The 24410-nt window shown below is 37.1% G+C and overlaps 2 protein-coding genes across 7 annotated transcripts in view; both read left to right on the top strand.

Annotated features, from left to right (window-relative positions):
* Positions 1-24410, top strand: part of sff (sugar-free frosting) — a 647719-nt gene that overhangs the window by 55299 nt on the left and 568010 nt on the right. The window contains exon 1 of one of the 6 annotated variants that reach the window (XM_067084451.1): positions 17733-17825. The exons of 3 other annotated variants lie outside the window; for them this stretch is intronic. The gene's annotated coding sequence lies outside the window, so the exon portion shown is untranslated. Of the gene's footprint in view, positions 1-17732; positions 18063-24410 lie in introns of those variants that run through there. 2 more of the 6 variants (XM_067084449.1, XM_067084455.1) reach the window with 2 other exon arrangements.
* On the top strand, positions 2064-2789 carry LOC136827228 (zinc finger MYM-type protein 1-like). Its single transcript, XM_067085001.1, has one exon. It carries the CDS (start codon positions 2064-2066, stop codon positions 2787-2789), a length of 726 nt encoding a protein of 241 aa, XP_066941102.1.

Below are 24410 nucleotides of genomic sequence, written 5' to 3'. Positions count from 1 at the left end.
GACCTCGGCACAGTTGCAGGCTTTTCCTCCATGTTCCATGTTTCAGGGCCAGTGAACTTGTAGCGGCCCCCATCCGTCCATCCACCGACCTCGGGCACAGTTGCAGGCTTTTCTTTTTGTCTCCATGTTCCATGTTCCAGGACCAGTGAACTTGTAGCCCCCCATCCGTTGTCCATCCACCGACCTCGGGCACAGTTGCAGGCTTTTCTTTTTGTGTCCATGTTCCATGTTCCAGGGCCAGTGAACTTGTAGCGGCCCCCATCCGCTGTCCATCCACCGACCTCGGGCACAGTTGCAGGCTTTTCTTTTTTGTCTCCATGTTCCATGTTCCAGGGCCAGTGAACTTGTAGCAGCCCCCATCCGCTGTCCATCCACCGACCTCGGGCACAGTTGCAGGCTTTTCTTTTTTGTCTCCATGTTCCATGTTTCAGGGCCAGTGAACTTGTAGCGGCCCCCATCCGCTGTCCATCCACCGACCTCGGGCACAGTTGCAGGCTTTTCTTTTTTGTCTCCATGTTCCATGTTCCAGGGCCAGTGAACTTGTAGCCCCCCATCCGTTGTCCATCCACCGACCTCGGGCACAGTTGCAGGCTTTTCTTTTTGTCTCCATGTTCCATGTTCCAGGGCCAGTGAACTTGTAGCGGCCCCATCCGCTGTCCATCCACCGACCTCGGGCACAGTTGCAGGCTTTTCTTTTTGTCTCCATGTTCCATGTTCCAGGGCCAGTGAACTTGAAGGCCCCCATCCGTTGTCCATCCACCGACCTCGGGCACAGTTGCAGGCTTTTCTTTTTTGTCTCCATGTTCCATGTTTCAGGGCCAGTGAACTTGTAGCGGCCCCCATCCGCTGTCCATCCACCGACCTCGGGCACAGTTGCAGGCTTTTCTTTTTTGTCTCCATGTTCCATGTTCCAGGACCAGTGAACTTGTAGCGGCCCCCATCCGTTGTCCATCCACCGACCTCGGGCACAGTTGCAGGCTTTTCTTTTTTGTGTCCATGTTCCATGTTCCAGGGCCAGTGAACTTGTAGCGGCCCCATCCGCTGTCCATCCACCGACCTCGGGCACAGTTGCAAGCTTTTCTTTTTTGTCTCCATGTTCCATGTTCCAGGGCCAGTGAACTTGTAGCGGCCCGGCCAGAGGCGTCGTGAGGGTGTGGGCTGGGGAGGACATATGTCCCCGGGCGCAGCATTGCGGGCTCGCCAAACTGAAGTTGAGAAGACATCTATTTTGGGGGAAATGGGATGATGAAACCAGTAACTTAGAATCTTAAGTTTTTATGAATTTTCAGTACATATTTATATTTAACGAAGATTGACTTCCTTTAGTGTTCATTATATATAAATGTAATCATGTGTTAATTACTATACTATCAAATTTTATTACGTACTTATCAAATAAGTGGTTCAGTGACTGTGAGTCAGTGCAAAGATATTGGATAGTTACCCCCATCAATCCAGTGTTTCGTTTTCTTTCGTGAGCATTTTTTTGTGCATAACAAACTGTAGACAGCAATTATTTCTGCAATTTCATAAAGCTGAGGCTGATGTTATTATCAATACATAAAGTATTTTATTTATTTATCTTTTGCAACGAAAAATATAGTAAGAAATTTTAATTTATGCAACATTTTTTCATTCTCGAATGAGAAAGACGTCAGCCACAACAACACTGCCAAGCTTTCAACACAGTTTCACAATTTTATACACGCCGTGAGAACCAAGGTATGAAAAAGTTAGCACAGACGGTAGCCACAGAGCCCAGGCCCCAGAGGTAGACTAAATCAATTTTACTAATACTAGACTAGGAAGCGATTGCTAGTTTGTCTTAAGCGGCTATTACAAGGGTAAGTTTTGCGTGAGGAAAGCACCTGATATTCCATCAACCATCATCTCAGCATGCTCAGGCTAGCATAATCACGATATACTGCTTAAACAAAGTGTCCAATCCAAAGTCCCCTTCATATTTGTCTGCTGAAGTTCAGAATGAATTCATCCAGATTATAGTATCTACTGTTAGAAGCACTTTAATGAATGACATCCGAAGAGCTACGTATTACGGTATAATGCTTGATTCCACTCCAGATGCTGCACACAGGGAACAAATGTCAGAGATAATAAGATATGTAGAGATAAACTATAAGGGATGCAGCAAGTATACGGTAAATCTAGTAATGCAGCAGCTGGAGAAAGATCATTTGCCTTTTGAAGACTGTCGTTCTCAGTGTTATGATAATGCTGCTGTCATGTCTGGACACAAATCAGGAGTACAACAAAGACTTGTTACAGTGAACCCTAAAACAATATATGTGAACTGTAACAACCACTCACTAAATTTGGCTGGGGTTCGTTCCGCTAGTCATGAGGTGGTGATGGTCACATTTTTTGGAACTGTGCAGGCAGTGTATGTTTTCTTTTCAAGGTCGATCTATAGATGGGAGAGATTAAAGAAGAATTTGCCTATATCTGTGAAAGCTGAATCAGAAACACGCTGGAGTGCTAGAGCTGATGCAGTTCGACCCATACATGAAAATGTGGGGGATTTGGTCCAACTTTTAGAGACCATCGGAAGTCATTTGAATAAGACAGATACCAGAAGTGAAGCAACACAGCTATTGAGCAGAATTTTGACATTTGATTTCTTTGCTGTCCAAAGTTTTTGGAACATTTTACTTACCAAGATTGATAGAGTCCAGAAGCGGCTGCAGGATCCAAAATTGAATTTCCATGAGGCAGCACAAGATATCCAGGCGTTGCAAGTTTATTTCTTTGCTAATCGGGAGGGTATCTGACAGACATCTATCAGAAAAGCAAAAGAGCTCTGTCATGCTTGGGATGTGAGAATTGCCAGACGATGTAGAGTGAGGAAAAAATGCCTGGAGAAACTGGAGATGATGCTGTGCTGCTGCAGGCCTCATTCTCAGCAGAAAATGAGATGCAACGTCTGCTAAAAAGTACTATTGACAGAATGCATAATGAAATGGGCGAACGGTTCATCAGAATGCATAACTTGGATTCAAAGTTTGGCTTTCTTTTGGATATTAAGGAGTTGCTATCTACAACCAATGAAGCATACATCAAAGAAAGGTGCATTAATGTGGCAAGTTTCTATGACACTGACTTAGATGTCTTGGAACTGTTCAGCGAAATTGTAGATTGCAGAATGCTGCTTAAAACACGAGATGATGTTCTGATCACCAACCCACAGGAATTACTTTCATTGTACAATATGGGGATGAAAGTGTTTTCCCAAACCTTTGAGTTGCCCTTCAGATACTTCTGACCATTGCAGTATCAATTGCTAGTTGTGAGCGATCATTTAGTAAGTTGAAACTTATCTTGTCGCATCTGCGAACATCTATGGGGCAAGAGAGATTGTCAGCTTTAACTGTACTAAGTGTAGAGCAAGAGATCGCAAACAAAATAAACTTTGATGACGTGAGAGACAGATCTGCGGCTGTAAAAGCTAGAAAGATAAAACTGTAAACACATTGTAACGTGCATCAATACTTAATGTCCTACAATTCATTGTCAATCCTTTTCTTTGTTTAGGTTTTCTGTTATCAATATATGTCTAATTATCTTTACATTCTAATACCTTTATACCGTCTTATTTCCTTGCATATGGTTGATCCTAAGCATCCATCACTTCAATCTTTTTGCTTTCGTTATTTTGACGCACGTTAAACATTCTTTAAAGAAAAGTAAGGTTTATAGTTAGTGAACTAATTCATCTTTGTTCTTATCAGTATTCTTTTCAGGCATTATAACTATTGAGTCTTTTACCACAAATTCTACTTTTTTTCTAGTATTAACTTCTATGCTGGCAACAAATTGTAGATTTTCATGATTTTCTTAGCCCCCTGTATTCCCTAATGTTTAACTCCTTTTTTTACTCAAATTTATTTAATTTGCCATTTGTCTTTGGTTATTAAGAGTTACTGGTTACTGTGATGCTTTACTATAATGTACATTTTAGCTATTTTATCAACATTTTGGAATTTATTTATGAGGACTAATGATTAATTAATTGCAGTAAAATAGACTATTTCAGTTTGCAAATTCGGTTTGTGTTCTATCGTCCCAGAATATTATTATGCAAATTAGAATGTTTTGTTTTCAACACAATATATCTAAAATAATGAAGGCAAACATTTCCTGCCAAGATTAGCGCACTCAAATGAAAATAGTCCTCCCCGGCCGGGCCCCCTTTTGGGGGCGCCATAAAAGACTTTGCCCCTGGGCGCCAGCAACCCTCACGACGCCACTGCCCATACCTATATTTACTTGCAGTTAAAAATAAAAAATAAAAGGATGTTACATCTTAGGGTTTTGAGGGGTCGTGGTTGTGGCGCAGGTGAGAAGAATTGCATGGTGGTTGGTTTGCTGACAAAGAGGACGCTATGTTTGAGTCCTGAGTGAGACGAGGTGGAAGGGCAGTGGGTTCAACGATGGGAATGAGAAAGGGTGGTTGTGCCTGGGGTAGGTGAAAGGTGTAGAGCTAGGATGGCGTAGTGCTTGTAATGTTGGGAATTGGAACTGGAATATAAAATTTAGGCTAAAGACCAAGCGCAGGGACCTATGAGGTCATTCAGCGCTGAAAGGGAAGTTGAGAGTAAAGAAGGTTTGAAAGGTGTAACAGGAGGGAAACCTCGTAGATACACAATTGTCAGTAGAGGGTGGAAAGCAAGATGGAAGAAAGTCAATATTAACAGAGGTACAGCAAAATGAATGAAAGGGGCTGCAGCTAGGGGCCGAAGGGACGCTGCAAAGAACCTTACGTAGTGCCTACAGTGCACCACGTGAGGTGCACTGACGACACTACCCTCCTACGGGGTTGTGTTGCTGGGGACCAAAATGCTTTAGTTTGAGAACTGTATTAGTAAGACTGACCGTGGTGGGAGAAAAAATTGTGGTAGTGAGTGTTTATAGGCCAGGATTAGAATGGAATGAGAGTGTATGAGGCGATTTTTGCCGGAGTTTGAATTTGCTCCTTGTTGGATTTGGCAGACATGGAAGGGTGGTTGAGTTAGTTGATTAAATGAAATATTAGGTGACAGAAAGAGACGTCGCTAAGAACAGGGGTGCAATTCCTAGATTTATGGTAAAGAGAAATTTCGTTTTCTCTTGAATCAAAATACCAGGTATCACAATGGTTCCGGCACGATGGTCGATGTAATGAAAACTGCACTGACTCATGAAAATTTCTGTTTTATATATTTATATATATATATATATATATATATATATATATATATATATATATATATATATATATATATATATATATATGTATATATATATATATATATATATATTATATATATACTGTATATATATATATATATATATATATATATATATATATATATATATATATTGTGTGTGTGTTTGTGTGTATGTATGTAAGTATGTATGCATACACGCACGCTTTATTTACGTATGTATAATTCTTATTTAACCGTATAATTGCCTCCTGTCGACATTTCAGATCGACCGAAATGGATATCTCATATTTTCTTACTAACCCAAACTTTGCATTATTCAGGAAATATAAAATTGATGCCAAGCCAAACACAGATCAGATTCAAGTTGGCATATATAATTCTTCAAAATGGAACTGCAGCTGTTCCGTTTTCTCGAATACCTCTGTCGGCTTTATTACATTTAAGGATTTCTTGAACAAATCAAAACTATTGCAGTTATTAAATATAAGTGCAAAACGGTCCATATATTGCAATTTTTTAACACGCATATATTTACAGCTTACAAAATACCAGCCAATCGAACCATGGTGTCCCAAAATGATTCAGTGAAAGTTAAAAAAAAGGGAAAGCAAAGGAAAGTATCTGAATTAAAAGACAAAACATAAATGGTCGACGCACAAGGAAAAGACATTAACATCAGTAGAAAGCTTTTCTAACACAACCTGACATAACATCAGCACTGAAAAGGGTCCCTAGAGAGAGAGAGAGAGAGAGAGAGAGAGAGAGAGAGAGAGAGCGATCTTTCTCGCTGTTACAAACCTGAGCCCATTCCCTAATCAGCCCGTAACAAGCTATAGGGTATTTGATTCCCATCCCATAACGTTAGAGCCGCTGATTGAAGACTGGATTCGCCATTCATAGACGATTTCCAAAGAGACTCGCAATTCGGGGGATCAGACATTACCGGTTATTCTGAGGCTAATTAGTTACATTTTGGTCGGGGGTCTAATGAGCCTCACCTGGCCTCGCTTCCAATTGGTCACGTCTCGTCTTTTGGCACTGATTTATTTTTCATAGTGAATATGATGCGTTATGTTCTGTTCCGATTGTAAATTTTTATAATTGTTCATTTGCTTACTTTTTAAAATGTATTCAGTGGTTGCTTAATGTTGTAGAGCAACCACTGAATACATTTTAAAAAGTAAATAAATAATTATAATGTATTCAGTGGTTGCTTAATGTTGCAGAGCAGTTTTTTTCGGAATCAAAATGATAACATTATAGAACCAACAAACACACACACACACACACACACACACACACACACATATATATATATATATATATATATATATATATATATATATATATATACATTCATACATACATATATTTACGTACACACACACATATATACACATACATAAATACATATATACATACATACACACACATATGCAAAAAATTAAGCAATTCGACCAGTTGAGACTACTCCATTTGCCGCAGCCCCAGCACCCCCCCCCCCACACCGCCCTCTCTCTCTCAACGGAAACTCTAACAGAACACTGAAAATAAATATGAAAAAGCAGTGATGTCTACCATAAATGAAGTTATGGACTAGCATCTTTAAAGAGTCCAAGTTATATAGCACCTTTATGTGTATAAAAACGTGAGGGAAGGTTTTATAAAATGGGAAATTTTTACCAAGTCCCCTGCTGAGTCATTGCTATATATGTATACATAAAAAATATAATCCGGTCAGGCGGAAACCTTCAATAATTCTCGAGGCGTTTCCCCACTCGGAAATGGATAGTGGGAGCTCAGTTGAGGTCATATTGATTGATGGCCTTCTGAAATTATTATTTGAACACGCATGTGTGAATAATAATAATAATAATAATAATAATAATAATAATAATAATAATAATAATAATAATAATACATATCCTAAAAAAATAAGTCCAAAATATAGAAAGGAACCCGCAGTGGTACTAATATACTGTACTGTAGTCTTCTAAAAAATTAAACTGGAATATACCATTGCAGCCGAAAGAAGAGAAAGCTAATTATAAACGAAAGAAATTTTGCCCGTAATTAGCCATGGTAGAGTGGGAGAGGAAAAATTCGGTTCACATGATTTGGCTTTCACAAAATCCGTGTTATTGTTATGCAAATGTCCCATAACTCAGAGCCCGAAGCATTACGCATTTTCTTTCTCCTGCCTCCGTTCACCATCCCAGTACAGATTCTAGGAATTAGTCGTTGCTAAAATTAGTATGGTGATACGTAGTTTAAATATGCCTACATGCGTAAGAGTGTATGCACTTGTACATGATCGAATACGGGTATGTATGAATCTTTAATTATAGTATACTCATACAGTCTTGTCTGCGATTTATATCAGTTACCACCTATGAGAAACGGAATAAAACCAAATTGATAAAGAAGAAAACGTGCCAACGTTGCACTCTAATTTCGAACAAAGATACTCTGTTAACTTTGATTACGGGTTATCTTCATTTTTGCTTCAGAGAAAATGCAAGTTTAAATTTTATTAGCTTTTGCATCAAACATAGCAAATCCAGCAATCAATGAGAGAGAGAGAGAGAGAGAGAGAGAGAGAGAGAGAGAGAGAGAGAGAGAGAGAAAATACAATATCAAATGCAGGGAACCCATAAAGTTATGAGAGAGAGAGAGAGATACTACAGTTGTTTCAGTTTCAGGAAACCCACCAACCTATGAAGAGAGAGAGAGAGAGAGAGAGAGAGAGAGAGAGAGAGAGAGAGAGAGAGAGAGAGAGAGAGAGAGGTGGGGTGAGAATCAGGCATGCAAAGCTCATAACACCGAGCAATGTCGTTGATGAAGAGTCAATAAACAAGATCAAGCTTTGTCGCCACCGAGGACTCGGTTTGCTTGCTTCGGGGTGGACCTAGACCTACTTCCAAGGAGGGAGCAGTTCAGATTTTATTTTCTTGAAAATAGTCATGCCTGAGACGGATTTTTTGTTTGTATTCAAGTTGTTCTTTGAAAAGAAGCTAGCTATCAGTGGGCATCCATGCAACAAATTAAGTCCGCGTAGGGAGATAGTACCGTTAGCGCACCTCATGCGGTGCACTGTAGGAATTACTTAAGGTTCTTTGCAGCTTGCCTTCGGCCCCTAGCTGCAACCCCTTTCGTTCCTTTTGCTGTACCTCCTTTCATATTCTCTTTCTTCCATCTTACTTTCCACCCTCTCCTAACAGTCGATTTATAGGGCAACTGCAAAGTTTTCCTCCTGTTACACCTTTCAAACCAATTACTGTCAATTTCCGTTTCAGCGCTGAATGACCTCATAGGTACCAGGGCTTGGCCTTTGGCGTAAATTCTATGAATTTTCAATTCAGCAAATTAAGTAATCGATGTCGTTACGATGATGTGGTTTAGTGATGTCCAGTTGATTCATAGACCTCTTTTCACTTCTTTCACTCACATTGCTGGTACCCTATCTGATCGCAGCCTGTTGCAGCTTGCACCAGGCTCCTCAACATCACTGTTTTGTGCTATTTTTAAGTTATCTTATGACTATTGAATATTCAGTGCCCCTAAATCAACTGGTTAGGCCTATCCACTGGTATTTATCTTTCCATTAATTTTTGGTTGGTTAGACCTATCGTGTCAGGGTCATAGAACGTGGTATTATCGTCGAGTTAATAACTCGGAGAGGCGACTTCCCTGCCGAGCGTGTGACCTCTGACTACCGTATTACTATTCCCGGTCCATCGCTATACTGTATTTTCGAAACCTAAGGCAGCGCATTGCTTTTTTTCCATCTCGTTTAATTATTATAAGAATGTGTTATTTTAATGAAAGTAAATTAATCATTAATGTACAATATATTTCGAGATATTATTGTTCTGAGGTGTATTGTAGTTGAAAGCGCGCTTAGTAAAATGTGATATTTTCCCGCCATAATCAGCATCGCGTAAACAAAACAAAAGCAGAAAAGTCTTGCAAAGTCATTTATTTTTATTCTAAGGATTTGGAACGATATTTAATGAGAATTTGCAAATAAGAACCACTATAAGAAAGTCTTTTGACTTAATTTGGAGCCAAATTGTTCTTGAAAGGCCAACGCAAAATTACTTGCCTAATCACTAGACAAGCTTCTTTTATTGTTGTTTTTATTCTTAAAGGCCAGTTTTTCCTTGGCTTGATAATTTAATAACTATCACTGTAAAGAAATTATTTTCATGTATTTGTAATTAAGTTAGACTTAGAATAACGTTTAAATGGCATAGCACTTACCAAATAAATAGTTTGAGGGCATAGGCCTAGCCTAAGCTCTCAGATTTTCTTTTCATGGTATTACCTATCTATGAGACGTATCGTTTGATGAAAACATAAATTAAATCAGCATTTGTTACACATAAAGCATACAACCATTTTTACTTTGAATCGATTAATAGAAGCTGCTTTCTACGGTTTGCTTCCGTCGTCCTGAAATAATCCCACATGTGTGACGCTTCTGAATTTCGTTGACAAACTGTTTTTGATTAAATACATTTTGTTAAACGCTGCCTTTCTAAAAGTCTAAATTTGAAAAACTGATGGCACAGACAGTACCCTACAGGCCTACTTACTGCAAAGAATTCGTAATGACTGACGCAGGAACATGTTTTAGAGACAAGACACAACCAATAATATAGGCCTACTAACTATTAAGTATTTGTTTTAGTAACGAGCAAGATCTTATTTACTTTAAATTGTGTCATACATAGGATTAATGATGTTCTGATTTCAAAATTGAAGACGCCGTTGCACTAATGTGCCACAATAAGACGCTGAAAATATAAGACATGTTAACAGAGGAAAGTGTAACTGCTAACAAGACATTTCTCTAATTAGCACAAAAGTATCGGTAAATCAAATGCAGTATGCTTTGCTTACTTGTGAAATATTCCATTTGCTCTTGAAGAAGAATTCTTGCGTCAGTTTCTGCAATATAAGTCGCACAACGTACCATTATGAAGATCACGAACGAAAAAATCGCAGGACACACTAAACCCCTGTCCAATTTCCGCGGTTTCCGGGTGTGAAGATGAAAACAAGGCTCTGCGGCTGCAAGCAGCGCCGCCCTGGTGGCAAAACACTGAACTACGTTGGAATAGTCTACAGATAACAAATCCAGTTATTATTGACCCTTTAAGGATATCACGCGGTCGTATTTTAATTAAAACACTTAGTCTTTGGCAATAATTAGTTTCAAGCGGATTTTTATTACTTGTCGAGCTCAGCCTTGGTTTATACCTTTAAGGACTTTGTTGGCAATGGGGCATAGGACTTTCTTTATCTTACACGGAACTAGCAGTGGATATTACATATAGGACCTGGACCTGGTTATTAACGCCAAATCGAAGCTGGCTGGCCGTGTCAGTTATTGCTGCTCAGAGTTACGCTGTCAGTTTTATTACAGGGTTATTTATATCCCGCCAAACTTGATTGCTGTTGTGACATGGATACCAGAATGGGTAATTGATACTAGACTGAGTCATGGATTGTGGACACCATTATTAGTAGTAAATATCAGAATGGGTAATAATGACTAAAATGAGCATTAGATACAAGATTATGGAAATTACACTAAACAGGATTATGGATACGAGAATAGGCAGAGAACACCAAAATGGTTAAGGGGTATATGAATGGAAAATCACCCAGAGATAAAACTGATAGTGAACACAAGAATTGCTAATGATTACCAAAATTGGTGATGGGAACCTTATTAGGTAATGAGTAATGGATATCGGAATGAGTAAAACTTCAATATCTGAAGATATAATTTGATTGATTAGAGAACAGGAAATCCCTTTAGCTGGGACGTCAGAAGGGATATCGTAAATTTGATTCTAATCATACTCCATTTTAAGTTAAACAAAATAAACATATGAACAACAACAAATACAAATCTCAAACTACAGTAATGACATAATAGTTTACGGACAAAAATTGTTTCTTGAAAATCAATATCCGTCGACATTGTAGCATGAAGATGAAAATGGGTGCTTTCAATTGTTAATAAAATTAACAGAAATGGTTAATTAGCACATGCATAACTGAAAAAATAAAAGTAAAATCTTGCTCTGTTTCTGGGCAGGGGCAATGGTATTAAAATGAAGAGAAGAGTTACGAGAAGGAAAGAAATTTTAAATTCGAAAATTGACGGTAGATTTTAACATCCAAATCTTCTCTAGTCCTTTCCTTTCACCGCGTCACTTCCCCAGCACTCTCTTCAGAATATGATGTTATTCATATTAAAACGTGTTCACTTTAAGGGAAGGCTATTCTAGGAAAAAAATCGACTCTCTCACTCTCTCTCTCTCTCTCTCTCTCTCTCTCTCTCTCTGATACGGAGACGAAAAATGGAAACCGGATGATGGGGTGGAGAGAGAGTTTCTCTTTACGATAATTGAGGAATCATTTCTTTGAATTACCTTCTTCCCCCACGGCTCTTCTCTCAAAAGATTGGAACGCTCTTCAAGGCCAGTTGAAGCTCATTCTCACACGTATACGCATACACACGTACCAGATATGTATCCTACATGCATACATGACTGCGAGTATATTGGTGAAGGATATATATATATATATATATATATATATATATATATATATATATATATATATATATATATATATATATATATATATATTTAACCATACGCCTTTCCTCCATAGGAGGGGTGGTTCCAGGAACTTTTTGCATTTCGTTTCATAGCAATTCTTATGGGATGAGTTTGGTAGGCCCATGCCCGTTTTCACTCGAGTTGTGACAGTCCACAGTCAGCTAACACCAGGGACAATTCCCTGCATATGCCAACAGAGGCGTAATTTTTTATGAAACCGAGTGTGCACATCCGCATGTCCTAGTCTATGATTCGAACTTAGGTCTAGCTTGGTAGACTGAGCACACCATATACTTGACACACACATATATATGTATATATATATGTATATACTGTATAAATGTATATACTGTATATCTGTGTGTGTGTATGTGCTAGCATAACTCTGAAGCACACTGAGAAATTTCAACCAAACTTGGTATACTTATGACTTACTATCTAGAAATCAGTACTGTGGGGGTAAGACATCACTAGCACTAAAAGGGGTTAGGGTGGGCGTGGGAAGGGATTCCCTAAAACGGGACTGGTTCTTCCCGTGAAATGGGGCTGGTTATGCCGAAAGACTTAGTAACTTTACTAACTTATCGTACCTAATTTCGGTATACATATGACTTACTATCTGGAAAAGAATACTGTGGGGTAAGACATCAGTGGTATCAAACGGGGTGGGAGTTGGGGAGGGGATGACACACAGAGAGAGAGAGAGAGAGAGAGAGAGAGAGAGAGAGAGAGAGAGAGAGAGAGAGAGAGAGAGTAGAGAGTAGAGGGGCTGTTAGGGAGGAGAAAGTGAGGGAGAGTTGGAGAGAGAGAAAAAGTTTATCAGTTGTCATTCAGAGTTATCCCGGGCAGTGCTGGGTTGGTCAACTAGTGTATCTATATATTATGGGTAAAGTTCATCATATTCTGCGTTGTGTAAACCATCTTCATTACAAATCTGTAACTGATAAAAAACTCTGAAAGAAAGTAGAATTGAATTAACAGACACTAAAGTGTGTCTTTGTAAACGCAGTCACTTGCATTCATGCACATGCTCATTTCGCTCTAGCTAAGAATCGGATTAACTTCGTTCATAATCCTATTAATATGCAGCGGAATTATATACTTAAAATAATAACGACTTTAATACTTTTCGTATCTCATACGGATCCGTATAAAAGAAGTGACAATTATTATTATTATTATTATTATTATTATTATTATTATTATTATTATTATTATTTTACGGACCGACATAACGACATCACCCACTTCAACTTGTCTTTGCGATTATAGAAAGCATTTATATGCTCAGCCTAGGAGTAGTGCTTCCTGTGCTCTTATTATCTTTATTTCTGTTATCGTCATCATCATCATCATCATTACCAGGAGAGCCTGTAATAACAATTTAGCACTGTGTTCTCATTGCTGGTCATGTTTACGCATATATCTACTTTTGATTACCCTGAGCATCCATTCTCTTCAAACCTTCGCTGACTATTCCATGTAACACTTATACTAAATGTGTAATTAATTTATATTATATAAACGATATCTTCGTGCGGCCACCTACTTTACTTAGCTTGAGTTTACCCTGGACTTTGACAAAGGTGGATACATACCGAGTTAATACCGACAGAGTATACCATTTTACTCTCACTGTGGATAAAAGGAGAGGAACCAGATATGCCACCAATGGAAGTATAGCGGTCTTAATGTACCCATAGCAGTGGTTTTACTTGTTCCCCTCTTCACCAGTGGCAATGGACATCTTCCCTTCAAAGGTCTGCGGTGAGGTAAACATTATACTCAGGCAATCTCGTCTTAGGCTGAGTTCATGAAACGCGGTAGTCTGGTGTTTCACTGGTCAGCGGTTAAAATCCCCAAGGGAGGGAATTTGTCTTATCATCTGTACCAAGGCGAGATAGTCTCTTTATTAAGTGTACATCGTTTTAAGAATTTTGTTGCTAATTATTAAACTTCCATGACCTTATAAAAACAAGGGAATGGACAAGAAGACTCACACTGGGACATACGTAAACGTGAAGCAAACCATAAATACAAAAGATTTGAGGTGCAAAGAAACAGACTGGATCAGAAAAAAAAAAGAATCAAGTCCATAAGAGAAACATATCTCCTTTCACTCCTTCCTCCCATTTTTCCTTCAGTGACGTGTTAATGCTTTGTACGCTCGGCTGAGCATTGCTGGGCGAACAACAGAGAGAACTGGATGGCTTGCAACTACGCTTCGTTCTTTTCTTGAAAACATTGTTGTCAAGGAAATGCTCTTATCAGCAAACGCTCATACGCTCATATATATATATATATATATATATATATATATATGTATATATATATATATATATATATATATATATATATATATATATATATATATATATATATTACGACGGGTTTACTTTTCTCATAATAGAGAGGGTGGCTGAAGGAAGTATTAGCCTTCAGGTTCTCAGCATTTTTGGATGCACTTGCTAGACCCATACCCTTCTTCACCAAGGCTGCAGCCCAGCACACTAATAAACTACAAGTACATAATTAAATTTATATGCATGTATACATACATATATTTATATATATTATATATATAAATATATTTATACATATATATATACAAATATATATATATATATATATATATATATATATATATATATATATATATATATATATATATATATATATATATAATCTGTGTGTTTGTTTGTGTGTGTGGGGGAGGGGGAGTCTCAAGAGCTTAATAAACATACATTCACCTCCATGTCTACCATTCAGCTGCCAAGTTAAGAATGAGTTACCTGTGCAAAAACCTTATGTTTGTTTTTGTTATTGTGCGTAATAGTTTGTCCAGCCATGTTTTCCGTATCCAATTATTATTGATTTAAGTGCTGATAACTACAGTTGTCATTCCAATTGATTATGCTTCCGTATTTACAACACATGCCCATGCCGAACACAAACATGTTTACTCCCAGGACAGATATTCGCCACGAAATCTCAGAACTGCTGCAGTTGCAACACACGCAGTGAAATTCGCGTGTGTTGCGAAGACGTCCGAAGGCTCAAATGTTTTTGCAAAACGACGAAGAGGATATTACGAAGTCGCTTTGATTCGCTGACGGGTCTTTTTGTCGAAAATGATGGACACTTCGCAAGGTTTTCGCAACATTCAGTATTGCACAATCATTCGGTATCTGTAATATTCTTTTTTTTTTTTTGCCTATTATATGGTTGGATTTCAGAGTTACAGGTATTTTGGTTTTAATTGTTTTTCACTGATTTTGATGTATTTTGACAGTTAAATTATTGTTGGCCTCTTTCTGGATTCTTCTTCTTCTTCTTCTTCTTCTTCTTCTTCTTCTTCTTCTTCTTCTTCTTCTTCTTCTTCTTCTTATTATTATTATTATTATTATTATTATTATTATTATTATTATTATTATTATTATTATTATTATATCGAATATCACTTGGAGAATATTTCACGAACTGCATATACTGAACACTAGTCTCAAGAATACTGCAAATGGGCTGTGCATAAATTAAGCACGTGTTTAAGATAAAAACATTTTCACAACAAGACTGTAGCCATGAGAGGTTTTCATGACAGGACATCTGCATGACGGGAACGTTTGCAACATGAGTACATTTTCATAAAAGGAACTTTTTAATGACAAAGTTTTCACGACGAGATAGTTCTCATGACAAAGTTTGCCTGATGAGAACGTTTACATGAAAAACTCTTATTTTTATTATTATAGGAAGTTTTTATGGCAACGTTTTCAGGACAACAAATTTAACGTGATAAGGAAGTTTACATGACAAGAACGTGTTCATGATAAGAATGTATTTATAAGAACGTATTCATGATAAGTACTTCCTCATGACTTTTTTTTTTTAAATGAAGAACGTTTCAGTGATAAGAACATGATAAGGACATTAACATATTAAGAATTTTTCCGTGATAAGAATGTTACCTTTTCGTGATCAGACGTTTTGATGACGAACTTTTTCATGATAAAACATTTTCACGACAAGAATATATTTTTTTATGACTAATGCTTTCAGAAAAAAGAAAGTTTCCTAGATTTGGCGAAAGACTTGACAATTCGCTCCGTTTTTCTCCCGGAAAAGTTTAGTTGAGGGCGATTTTGGTTTTTGTGTATTTCTTTTTTGTTTCCTTCATTTATAAATGTTTGCTGTTGTGCCGGCTCTGTCTGTCCGTCCGCACTTTATTCTGTCCGTAATATTTTCTGTCCGCACTTTTTCTGTCCGCCCTCAGGCCTTAAAAACTACTAAGGCTAGAGGGCTGCAAATTGGTATGTTTATCATCCACCCTCCAGTCATCAAACATACCAGATTGCAGCCCTCTAGCTTCAGTATTTTTTTTTTTTTTATTTGAGGTTAAAGTTAACCATAATCGTGCTTCTGGCAACGATATAGGATAGGCCACCACCAGGTTGTGATTAAAGATTCATGGGCCACGGCTCATCCAGCATTATACCGAGACCACCGGAAGATAGATCTATTTTCGGTGGTCCTGATTATACGCTGTAAAGGCTGCTGTACAGAAAACTCGATTGCGCCGAGGAAACTACGGCGCATTTTTTACTTCTTTAGTCTTTGTGTATATAAATGTCAGTTTTAGAGGAACAGAAATTTATTATTGTCAAGTCCAAGATGTGAAAAGTCGATCACTCATAGGCTTAAAAGAGTAACAATAACCAAACTAAAGAAAACCTCCTGTAATCATATTAATGAAGATTAGGATTAATTATGATTTTAATGACAGATGATGTTGATAGTGATATTAATTAAAAATAAAAATTGTTTTTAACATCTCACTGAAACTTCTCAGACGTTGCTCCGTGTGATGGCAAGGACAATGTTTGCGCTGTCATCGCTGCCTTGTGTAAATAGTCTAGACAGTTAAGACTGCATATCATTGCAAAGTTAAATATGAAAAGCGGAAAGGTTATGATCATAATTAACTTACATAACTCTGGAATTAAGTCAACGATGGTTTTGCTGTTTTTAGTTTGAGATGCGAGTTTATGTATGTGTGTGTGTGTGTGTGTGTGTGTGTGTGTGTATGGAGCACCACACTCCTTTCTTCAATTAACTTCAAGTAGAGTAAGAGGGGAATCTGATAATTAAAACTATGTATTTTATTGTGTAATTTTATGTTTAATATTGTTTGTGCAGAATTACTATATGAATTTTGTCATGACTGCCATTTACAAACACTTGATTAAGTAATTACAATTATAAAATGCAAAGCGCATATTTTCTCTCTCTCTCTCTCTCTCTCTCTCTCTCTCTCTCTTCAAAACTATCTATCAGTGGTCCTATATATTAAAACTGATATCAGGTCGTTGTTATTGATAAGGACGTTGTTATCACTATTTTTTATGGTAATCTGGCTTTCTTACATAAGTAAATCATACCCTGAGCTTTTCGATGGCGTTGTACTGAAATGTTATTTTTTTAAAGTCAGTCATAGAGGTTACTTTTAGACTGATGCTAGTAGCCTGCATGGACCAGAGTGCAGATATTTTATTGCCAGTGTTCGTGGCAATTAATAATTCACCGTTTCTCATGACACCAATTTAATTTGCTTCTATCAGATAACTTGTTTGAATCCCTCAACAGTGCCCTTCAGACCGTTTTTACTGAGTGATTTTGATTTCCATGTAAGAATAATTTTTGTCATAGATAACGCAATAGTTTTGTCTGCGTATATATATTTTAATAAATATCAGAGTGTCCTTTTATAAGCTTTAGCCACATAAATGAAATATGATTCACGTACCCTTTATGTATAGCGAATAGAGTTGATTTTAATCTGCACTGGTAAGTGGTTTTAAAAGCTCATGTGATGTTTCGGATTGTTAGTAGCCGACACAATGTGAAGAACCACAAACAGTGACGCGTTACTTAACTCAGTCGGATCAGAAGACATTCTGTGGTAAGTTATCCTAACAATCGTACACGGGAAAAATTATTTGGGTAGGGCGAAAATTAATTTGAAGGAAGAAAGCTGCAGTATTTCTCTTAAGACTATTTACGGGATCATCAGTGCTAATGCCAAGAAAACCAATACAGTATACGACGGATATCGGTCTATTCTTCCCGCGAAACGACCAACGCTAAGTTTACTCAAACTCGTGAGTTCCCAGAATTCCAAGGTGTAGCTGGGAGTGAGGTCAGTTCCTTTATAAGACGTCCTTTTTGCCGTTTTCTATTGTAATATGGTGGTCGCGAGTCTAGTTACGTTCAACTTTGAATACGGGTAACGTGACATATTTTATAAGGGAACTTTAATGACAAAGCTCAGGTAGGTCTAGAGACTGCAGAAGGTGTTTTCAGCTGGTGACAAAACCGTAAGCTGCCGGGTGATTGCCTACCAACCAAATGTTGCCAGTACCTACGTGTGGTAGTTGTGAGATGCCAGATTATAACTTGCTACTGAGACAATATTGATAATAATTCCTGATCACTAGGGTAATGATGGTAATTTTGATAATGCTTTTAAAAACTGTTGGTTACCATAACAGTAACATTGCCAGTGGCATTGTTATAACGATGGCATTAGGCTTACTAACAAATTTTGGTAGTTGTAATTATTTTCATTAGTAACCATTGTAAGAAATTCATAGGCGGCAGGAAATGTAAACAAAAATTATATTTATATTTATTTTCATACTTGAACTAGGATTGTTGTAACTTAAGCCTCAGCTTGTTTTGGAATTTGCAAGGTCTGTATGCATAACTGCTAGTCGTTATTTTCTTTGCATTTTATAACAATAATTCACTATTTTTAAAAGCTTTTGGCACATGAATCGAATACTAAATATTCCAACATACGGCAAAACTTGTTGTTCATGTTTCGTTATTATTGAACATTTAGGCCCAAGTTATATTAGATTGAGCCTTTTTACGTGACTGCGTTTGTTCTTGTCTATGGAACTATGCACTGCACATATATAAGGCTACAGCTATCATCTGTCAGTGAAAACTTAAACATTGGTGTATAGATATGGATATTTAAACAGTTTGTCTCAGCTACTATTCCATAACAAAGTGCTAATATGCATAATACATTTTCAGATGATAGCGTTCATCTTGGTTCAGGAGTTCACCGGGCAGTTTAAATGCAAAATACCTGGCTGGTTTTGTTTGTTTAGACATTTTAAAATGGGCTGGTACAGTGCAAAGCAAAATAAATTTACAGTAAATATGCTGTGATGAATACGTAGCAAATATGAACGGACAGCCGTTGACGCCTGGAAGAAGCACAGGCGTTTTTCTGACAGAAAGAGTAGGTTATACATAAATTTAATCTGGATTATTTTTCATTGGAAAATAACAAGTTTATTATTTTGTTTTCATTTGTATATTAACTACATTTCGTAATATCTGTACATTTTACGTGTTTCTTTTGAAATAATTGGGTAAGCAGATCAAGTTTATGTACTCCTAGGCTGATATTAACCTTGTTAATAAAACATTCTTATACAAACTGGCCTCGATTATATTTCGATCTAACACATTATTAATATATAAATAGTTTTTAGGCCCTGTCTAATTGATAGCATGATTAGTCTCGATAACATGACAAAAACATGCTATTAATGAGACAGGGCCCCCAAAAAAAACTGTTTATCGTAATAATGTTAGAACGTATTACAATCGATGCCATTTTTATATAAGAATGTTTTATTAAGAAGATGAATGTCAGCCTAAAAGTATATAAAATCTATTTGCCCAGTTATTTAAAAAAAAATATGTAATATGTTCAGATATTAAGAAATGTAGTTAATGAACGAATGAAAACAAAATAATAAACATGTTATTTTCATTGTCTAAACAGAGCAAACCGGCAGGACCAGTTCCTGTTTCATTTTTCCTTGTTGTGTCATATATAAAATGAAATATATACATAGGCCTACATACATATGCATATATAATTATATATATATATATATATATATATATATATATATATATATATATATATATATATATATATATATATATATATATATATCTAGTGTAATAAGGGGATGGTTCAAGGGAAAAAATAGAACAAAGCAGTAACCTTAGGCCCACTCATCCTTTTTATGAGTGTGTATGCGTGCGCGAGACTATTATGATATTTAATAGCACGATAACCACGGATAGACAAAGGGTAAAAGAAATCATCAGAACCTCAACAATTATTCTGATACCAGGCTAAAGCTGGCTTTTAACCAGCTTATCATTTAGCTTAATTAAATACGACTTGAATAGGAGCGGCGATAATTTATCCTGATGCGAGAAAGACCATTTCCGGAACGTATAAGATATCTCAGACCTTTATTGGATACTGTAGGCAGCATGGGTTCTGTATAACACGTTAAATCTTGGTTCCTGATTAATAGTTGTGTTGAAATGTAATCCGTGTGTAAATGTACACACGGGTACAGGCAGACATATTTCGTTTATGATGGGCCCTTTAATAGCCGGCCTTAGCCTGGCATCAGAGTAACGGCTGCAATTCTGGCGAATTCTATTATGCATTCTCGTCAATGGTTATCATGTTATTAAATATTATAATAGGCCCTGAGTGCGGGCGGACATACTCACAAACATATGTTATATATATGTATATGTATATGTATATCTATCTATCTATCTATCTATCTATCTATCTATCTATCTATCTATCTATATATATATATATATATATATATATATATATATATATATATATATATATATATATATATATATGTGTGTGTGTGTGTGTGTGTGTAGAATCTAATGGTCACTTTTTACCAGATACCTATAAAGATTGTAATAGCCACAATGCCCTCTTAACTTCTCGAATTCTTCGCCCCTTTTGGATACGCTTGTCACTGCAAAGCCTTAAGATCCAAGTGCAAGAAATAGGAAGAAATTGTGATGTCTCATGTAGCGGGAAACGAGGTTAAGAGGGCACTGTAGCTATTATAAGTACATTATATATATATATATATATATATATATATATATATATGTATATATATATATATATATATATATTGTAATTTATGTATGAATTAACTTTATGCATGTGTTCGTGTAAACATTTCACGTCACGTTGGTGTTATGAATATTGATTTTATGGGTAATAGCATTTGCGAAAAATATATTGTAAAGCAAATTAATGTAAAATTACAATAATAACATGATAATTTGAGATATCAAAATAGAAAGTTCCATTGTAAAGTAAAAAAGATGATTCATAAAGGAAAGTATGCATGCCATGTTATAAAGATGACGTGGACGTAAGTCTGCTTCAGTGCCGAGAAAGACAACAGAAGTTTCCACAACCGCCGTAGAATAGAAAATGAGCGTCAGGAGAGCAGCCATTACTAGAACGACGGCAAAGGGCTCTTGAGCTAAGTTTGCTTTGTGAGAGTGATGCGTGGGCAAAGAACGTAAATGAGAGAGAGAGAGAGAGAGAGAGAGAGAGAGAGAGAGAGAGAGAGAGAGAGAGAGAAGAATGATGTAAAGAAACCATTTCATGAGAAATGGAGGCACTAAGGCCGTTGCAGCCTTCTCTGATGCCTAATTTTTTTGTTCATACTGATAGGTGCTTTAGACCACATCAAGATCGTCTTTTTTAATCGGCCTTGGACTAATGTGAGCTTGTAAATTCTTGAGAAGGGTAACAGAAATGAAGATATGAGGGCTTAGGCTAAGCATCCGCTGATGGGATTTTCAGCTGAGACTATTTGAGGCATATTGAAAAATACTGAGAAACTTTCAGGTAGATGGGGCTTTTAATAGCTCACTCCGTACAAATGACAGTGTCTGAGAGAGTGGTGGAACAATTTAAGTAATGGTCTCCAAGCGTGGTGATAGGTAGGTTAATTAGCCAGATACTGTCAGAAATTTAATTATAGGACACAAAACCTATAGAATGTCTGCATTTTGTCATCTTTTGGACCCATTTTGATATATTGATAGTGCCTCGCGGGGGATTTTGAAGTACAGTAAATGTAAGAGTAATTTCCGCCTGTTATTGTTCACTTTTTCGAAATTGATTAAAATGTATATGGGAGGTGGAATGAAATGCTGCAGGACAATCATCAACCATACCAAATTGCAGCCCACTAGCCTCAGTAGTTTTTGTTTTATTTAAGGTTAAGGTTAGCCATGGATTGTGCGTCTGGGATGGCTAGAGGTGCCAACCGCCTGCGCATCTTCAGTTGACCGTATCTGGGAAGCAATGAGCGGTGCCCGGTCGTGGCTGAGAGTTTCATACTGCAGTGCACCGAAAGTTTCATACAGCATTATACGCTGTACAGAAAACTCGATTGCGCTAAAGAAACTTCGGCCATTTTTTACTTATTTTACAGTGGGAGAGGTATGGAACTTAGTTTCGACAGATAGATGGGTCTAGATTGCAATTCGAAACAAAAGTTGGATTCCCATCTTGATTACAGCAGTGAGATGGGAGTAGATTTCGGTTGAGAATGTGGATGGGTCTAAATCTTGGTTTTGAGCAGAAGGAAGTTTCAACAAATCTATTCCACAATCGCAATGGTACGGGATGGGCCTAGATCTTAGTTTGAGCAGTATTCTATTTTTATGTGGATCTGTTACGTCCTTGCAAAGTTGTATAAATTTTTCCACTTCAAGTGAGTCAGTGATGAAAGTAACGAAAGTTAGTGAAGCGATAGAGGTGTTTTAGTTTAGAATCATCATATAAAGAAGAGAAAGAATAATCAAGTATGAGAATCATGAACATTTTTATAGACAAAAACGTTAACATGCAAGTGCACATCCGTATCATATCAGTGATGTATGCAGCTGTGTGTGTGTGCCGGAATATATGCTTTTACAGTTTTCCTTTACAATCTATAAAAAGAGGAGAGTAATTTGAAGAGATTACTCTTCAGTTACCGTGAGCAGAAAGGAAGCTCTGCACCCTCCACTTCTGATGCCTGCTTGTATGCGTGTGCCTAAGAGAGAGAGAGAGAGAGAGAGAGAGAGAGAGAGAGAGAGAGAGAGAGAGAGAGAGAGAGAATGGAGTGGATGGAGAGGAGTGGCGAGAAAGAGTGATTTGCTTGGTTCCTGATAACTAGTTTTTTGAAAGTTAACACTAGTGAGAATTGCGTAGTATTATTAAGGATGTCCATTTTGCATTGCCTTATGTGTAATATATATATGTATATATATAAATATATATATATATATATATATATATATATATATATACTACTTTATTATATATATTATATTCTCAAATTGATGTTTCTATCATCATCATCATGTTACTATTAGTGTATAATTAATATTATCATTTATGAGATACTTATCGTTTTAATAACGTTGAAGAAGAATCAAGGTAATTATTTCATGTGCCATTTCATATTGTTTTTAATTCTCTTCGTTTTTCATCTGGTTATAAAAATTCCCAAGTTAGGTGGTTTTCTGTAGCCTGTATTTTCAAGTTTTGAATTCTCCTTCATACGAGAAACTTAAAATTATCGGCATTTCCTAGGTCATATTCCAGATTCTGAGAAAGAAAAAAGAACCTGGAAAAGGAACACTGGTGCATCGCCGATACTTTCTTTGGGCTACGAGATAGATAATTTCATTAGGTTACCGAAAGACTCTGAGGAACCTCGTCGAATAATCCAGGTCTTTTCCCACCTTTAACCCCGGGAAATATGAAGAGAAAGCCGCAACTCTCTCTCTGGTGATTTCTTTTCATATACATTTTCATCAGCAATGTAATTCCTTAACGAAATTTGTTGATCACAAAAGTCAGTCTTTACATAAGTTTAGAAGGTAGAGAGTTTAAGCAAGAAAGCCTGTTATTTTCACCAAGACGCAGCTTGATCTGTTGGCATTAAAAACCTTCGCAAATGTATTTGATTTAGAGGAAATTGACCTGAAATAATTTTTGGGAGAGGAGGGGAAAGAGGATCAGGTTGGAGTCTATTCCGCAGTGTGAGAACAAAATTTAATTTAGTCAGCCTTTCACATACTCAAATACGCCCCCTTTTTCTTTCGCATCTTTATGCGCCCTAATCCTTATGGAGGTGGGAGGAGTTTCCTTTTTTTTCCTTCAAATTTTAATAATTTATTTACTACTTTTTACGGTGGCGGAAAGGTTTTTCTTCCGGTCATTTATTTCCTATGGAAACTACTCTAACGGATAATTACAAGTGGCACTTGCAACGGGTGATTGAAAGGTCCTCGTAAGGGTAAGAGTTGACTTGAGCAGAGTTTCCCCAACTTTTGTGACTCCGTTTAACTTTGGTTGCGCATGCGCTGTCCTTTCTGTCTTGCCATACAAATCTTAGGGCGCCATGGCCTACCAAGTCCTACATAGGACGCAATAGCTCACTCCCCCTCATCCCTCCCCCAGCCCCTTGGTACTATCAGATAAGTAGATATAAGGCAGACTTCGAAAGATTATTTTTCAAGATGTATGAATACTTTTTATTTTCTTAAAAGAACGAAATAAAACAACGTCTATTCCTCTGTGATTTTTAGCTGTTCGTACAAACTG

The sequence above is a fragment of the Macrobrachium rosenbergii genome, chromosome 41 (genome assembly GCF_040412425.1).
Source record: "Macrobrachium rosenbergii isolate ZJJX-2024 chromosome 41, ASM4041242v1, whole genome shotgun sequence".
NCBI lineage: Eukaryota > Metazoa > Arthropoda > Malacostraca > Decapoda > Palaemonidae > Macrobrachium > Macrobrachium rosenbergii.
Note: the sequence above shows the minus strand (reverse complement) of the source record. Positions and strands in the feature narration are given on the sequence as shown.